The sequence below is a fragment of the Glycine soja genome, chromosome 18 (genome assembly GCF_004193775.1).
Source record: "Glycine soja cultivar W05 chromosome 18, ASM419377v2, whole genome shotgun sequence".
Lineage (NCBI taxonomy): Eukaryota > Viridiplantae > Streptophyta > Magnoliopsida > Fabales > Fabaceae > Glycine > Glycine soja.
In genome coordinates, this window is record NC_041019.1 from 40,817,776 (window position 1) to 40,822,973 (window position 5,198).

At 30.6% G+C, this 5,198-nt stretch overlaps 1 protein-coding gene across 1 annotated transcript; it reads right to left on the reverse strand.

Moving 5' to 3' along the window:
- Positions 1–456: 456 nt before the first annotated feature.
- On the reverse strand, positions 457–3,589 carry LOC114395556. The gene is made up of 5 exons (XM_028357364.1): positions 2,806–3,589; positions 2,602–2,692; positions 1,978–2,453; positions 1,011–1,278; positions 457–892 (listed from the first exon to the last, which is right to left on the reverse strand). Exons 1-5 carry the CDS (start codon positions 2,809–2,811, stop codon positions 873–875), a joined length of 861 nt encoding a protein of 286 aa, XP_028213165.1. The 5' UTR covers positions 2,812–3,589; the 3' UTR covers positions 457–872.
- Between the last annotated feature and the right edge of the window lie 1,609 nt (positions 3,590–5,198).

Genomic DNA, 5,198 nt, shown 5'->3' on the forward strand with positions numbered 1-5,198 from the left:
CATTTTGGAAATTAGTAAAACTTGAAATATGCCAGACTTCCTTGAAACAATTCTAACAACAATAGTACAAAAAAAAAAATCCAAAATCTAAGTGTGTTGTTGTGACAAAATGAATAGAATTTTGTGACATTCACGGATACACGTTTTAATCTTTTTTTTTTTTTTTGAGGGGGTCGGGGTGGTAAAGCGATGTTATATATGTTTGTCTAGAAACATTTTTGGGTATGTAGTCCATTCAATAAATATTTGGTACTTCGGTCATCAAATCTAGTTAAGTAATTAACATCTTTTTAACCAAATTCACACTCCTTGACCTTGCCTTGCTTGAACAAGTTGAGTTCCAATTCCAAACGTCTAAACAACAAACCAACTTTCATAATATTAATGTTTGTTATATCAATACAAACAATAAATATATTAATGTTAGCCACACATAACTTCTATACGAATAGCATATACATGACATTAATTAAACTTTCATTTCCGATAATCACCAATGCAGATTATTAGAGATTTACAGGAATAAGTGGTCCCACTGACTGGGAAAACCATATACATTAAATAGGTCAGTCAACAAAGTAATTAATTTATACCCTAATAATGTAGATGCCAAACATTCTCATGTCATGCACATGGCATTTGATCCGTTTGATCATCACCATCTAGCACATTCAGATAATTTATTACTGATATAACATCTCTTTCCCTTGACTCTTCATCTCTCTATCTTTAGTTAAGTTACATAAAATCTCTAGAAATATCTGGCACAAATCATCCATGAACATGACACATTTTTAAAGCATTAATTTGTGATGTAGATTGCCAACTAACACTTTACCACACATGGAATATCCACTCTAGCCTCATTGTTTTTATAGTTCCAGCACCACAACTGCCCAGTAAACAAAAAAGATGGCGCAGAAGAGAATATTAGTCAAATATTTGGATACATTTTATGATCTTATAAAATAAATGAACAAAATAAAAAATAAAATAAAGAAGTGGCATACATTCAGAGTCTGTTGTGATCCAGTTTCCTTTTTTTCTACTAGTGTTGTTGTTATGGCCAGTGTGTTCAGGAGGGATGGATATAGTGGAAGTTGCAATTTGGTTTTGTTCATTTTTTGATGAGGAAGCTATTGAGATAGCGGAGTAGACAGAGGAAGTGGTGGAGCAACTTTCCACATCCCATCTGAAACTGATCTTGGGTGAGTCAGTGCAACCATGGTCATCATCTGGAACTGCTTTCAGGGTTCCACGCCTTCTGAACATTAAGACCTGGAAAGAATTTGAAGATAAACTCAATTAAGAAAATAAGAAATTAATAAAGATGAAGGGTGTGTTTGATTTCTTTTTATAAAAACTTTTTTATTTTAAAAAATGCGACTAAATAAGGTTGTTCAGACAACTTGTACATAATGGTGCAAGGCACAGGAGCAGAATGTGAAATCCAGGAAGAGGTTAAATCAGACGAAAACAGAAAAAAAATGAGAAAATATCTTCTAGTTGTTTTTTGAACACTTTTTTTTTTAAATAATTTTCAAAACTTCATAAATGCGAAATTGATGACTGAATAGTGTGACATTATTTTAGAAAATATTTTTTAAAATCAAAAGGTGAAAAGAAAATCAAGCATGCTCAAAGTATTAGCAAAAGTCTCACAATGTGCTTGGATAACACAAAATTGATTTTACCCTACAAATCAGGTAAAACTATGAAAAAGTTGAAATACATATTTGTTAATTCACCTTTACCATGAATTTTTTTTTGATTTTTTCTCTGTGAATCTATTCCAAACACACCAATATGGTAGCAGTTTGATCATTATGGCAATCTGTTATGGACTTATGGTTACAGTATAGCTGTATAGTTCACATGACATTATCATAAATGAATTATCTCATTCCACATGGTCTTCTATGCCATGCATCATAAGCACAGGGTTGAAAATAACCAAGAGATTGAAAATTAATTTACCTTTCTCCCATTGAATTTCCCTCCTTTCTCTGTCTTGGCAGAAGCAGCCCATCTAAGTAGCTCTTTCATTCTCGACATTGGCTTTTTCTTGTCCCCTTTGGTTTGACCTTTAGTTTCTGTGGCATCACATTGGTCACTTCTTTCAGCTGAGGATGACAATGGTGCCTCAGTTATGGGCAAAACCTTGTTTCCAACATGTTGGCCACCTGAATCTGCCTTGTTAACATTTCCAACATCTCTGGACGATGATTCTTCTCTCTTCATCTTCATGAAGTACAAAAACTGTTTTCTATTAAAGCTCCCTAATCTCTTCAAGTTGAGGGTGCTGTAAAAGAAAGCTTTTGGAATGTCTTTTCTATATAGAAAAGCGAATATCTTAAAGTTCTTGCAACCAGGACTGCTCCATTTGTTTCTTCTTGTTCCTTTGTATGATCTATCACGCTTTAGCAGATTTATCTCTTTCCCTTCATTTTGTTCTGAAAATGAAGACAATATATTTGCATTAAAATTCTTCATTTAGTAAACCAAAATCAGATAATAACAAGTCTATTATGTTCTTCATTTCTAGAATATGACCAACAAGAAACAAATAAAAATTGCAAGATGACTCCATCTTAATCTTACCACTGATATCTTCCCTTTTGGGAGGGAGATTGAAGTTGTTGCTACTCTTTCTTTCTTGTTCATGTGCCCTTCTAAAGAGCCATTGAAGAATCTGCTATTACAGACCAAAAAAAAAAAAAGAGAAGAGGTATTACTCTTTTGATATGAATAATGCATGCTGCAGATTCCACTATATATATTATCATCACATCATAACAATCATACCTGCATGCCTATACAGTGGATTCTTTGTTCCCACTTTTATATAATATATCTATCTATCTATCTATATATATATATATATATATAATTTTGTCTGTGTTTGTGGGTCTGTGTGATGACTGTATCAGTCAAATGAACAGGTTTGTAGATCTATCTGTGCTGTCTGGATGCCAAAGATTCCTGTCTAGTCTATGAGCCCTTTGGTGAGATAAGACAAAACAAATTTGCAGTGAATCTAAGGATTGATGGTGAGACAACCAAGCATTGAGTGGGGAATAGTTGGCTTGTGATTCGCAGTAACATGGGGGCTTAGTCGCTTATTATATATAGCATGATCAAAGTGGCAAGAGATTAAGATAAAAGGGCTTGGAATTTTAATTAAGAAACATGTTTTTGGTTCAGCCTCTGCGACTATGTTCTTGGCCATACAATTTTTTTGTGTCTGTGATGTGTTTGGACCCCATCTTGGATGTGCCACCAATTGGTGGAGATTTACTTATTAAGGTGGTTTCTAATGAAGGTGGGGGGTTTAGCTTGGATTTCAGGCTTTTATTTGGACCAAAATGATCAATTGATTTTGGCAGCCAATGTGAGGAATTCGGTTAATGTTGCTTGAAACAAAAGCTACATACAAAATATGGAAAAAGCTAAGAGAACGGAACAAGCAATCATTTAATGTCATTAGGTTGGCTCAATCGTTTTGCCTTTGTTCAAGCAAGATTAGTTATTGATCTTAATTATAATTTCATCGTGTACTTGTCTTTTGAGCTATGCACAAGTATTTTTTAATCATTAGCTATGCACAAGTATCAATATGGCTTTTAAGGCGTACGAATTTATATTGCTGGAGAGAAATTCTAGTAATACATATTCTAATATACTTTTTTTTTTAACATTTTACTCATTTGTTGAGTGATGATATATAGACAGTTTAATATATCAAACACTAAATTAATATTTAATTTTTTTTATCTTTTTTTATATCGTATTATATCATTTATTATATTTATATTTTTTTCTTTTCTCTCTTTTTATACATAGTATTTTCTCTAGACTCATATATAAAAACATAATAATCTTGTAGGTTAAACTTAAATATATAAATAAATCTAATTAATTTTGTTTGATATTATCATTCATAAGATATTATTTATTTATTTTTATTTTTATTTTTAATTAATTATTTTTATTCATGATAATAAGTTTCAATGGATATTTTTAAAAATAATTTTATTTTTTTATTTGAGATTAGAAAAATTAAATGATATTAATTAAATTTTATAAAATTAATTATTTTTATTTATATATGATAGAGAAAGTAATAAGTAGTAACTATATATTTGTCTTTTTCCCTCTTTCTTATTTATTGAAATTCGTGCTAGTTCACCCTTTGAAAACAGAATCACAAAATAAAAAATAAAACCCACATATTTATTGAAATATACATGAATTTTAATAAATTATAAAAGTGTGTTAAAAAAGAAAATTTATTACATGATAATCTTGACTAATATTTACATGGCACGTGGCAATATTTTTAATTTTATAAAAATTAATAACATATCATGTGATGTGATGATTAACGACGACATCAAAATTATATATATAACAATTATATTGGTTAGAAAGAAAGAATATTATTAAAGAAGGTATCCTTAATATTAGGGGTGGGTAAGCGGGCCGATCCGCCCTGCATAAGACCCGCTCGCATAAGCCTGCATTAGCAGTGGATCGGGTCAGTTCACCCCACATTCTTACACGGACCAAATAAATTGGTCCGCCCCCGCCCCCGCCCCGTTGATCCCGCTGGTCAAACGCGCCGGTCCGCGGGTCTAATTTTAAAAGAATTTCAATTTCAATAAAAATACAACACAATCAAATTAAGTTCAATACAAATGTAAATAAAATTTCAACAATTAGCTAATTACATCAAATAAAATAAATAATGTCTTAACAAAAAAAAAAATCCAAACAATAAATCTAAAATATGAAACTTAAACATCTCCAACAACACTTATCTTTTTTATCTTAATCTTTTATTTCTGTTATCTTTTACTTTTCTTAACTTATTTTTTTTATCTTTATCATCTTTTAATTTAAATATTTTATTTTTATCTTTAAATATTTATCTTATCTAATATATTTCTTTATTTGTTATTTTAAAATTCTTATTTCTTACTTGTAAATTGGATTTGCATTCATCTAAGTACAAACAAAGTCCATGTGAATTTGACATTCGAACTTCCGAATACTTTATTATTTGTGATAAAAAAATTGGTGTATTTGTCAACCCAGTTAACATGCAACCACGAGTCTGTGAAGAGAAGAAGAAAGAAAAGTTTAAAGTGAAAGAGAGAAAATTAAACTTAATGTAACTGAGTCACACAAATCAAACA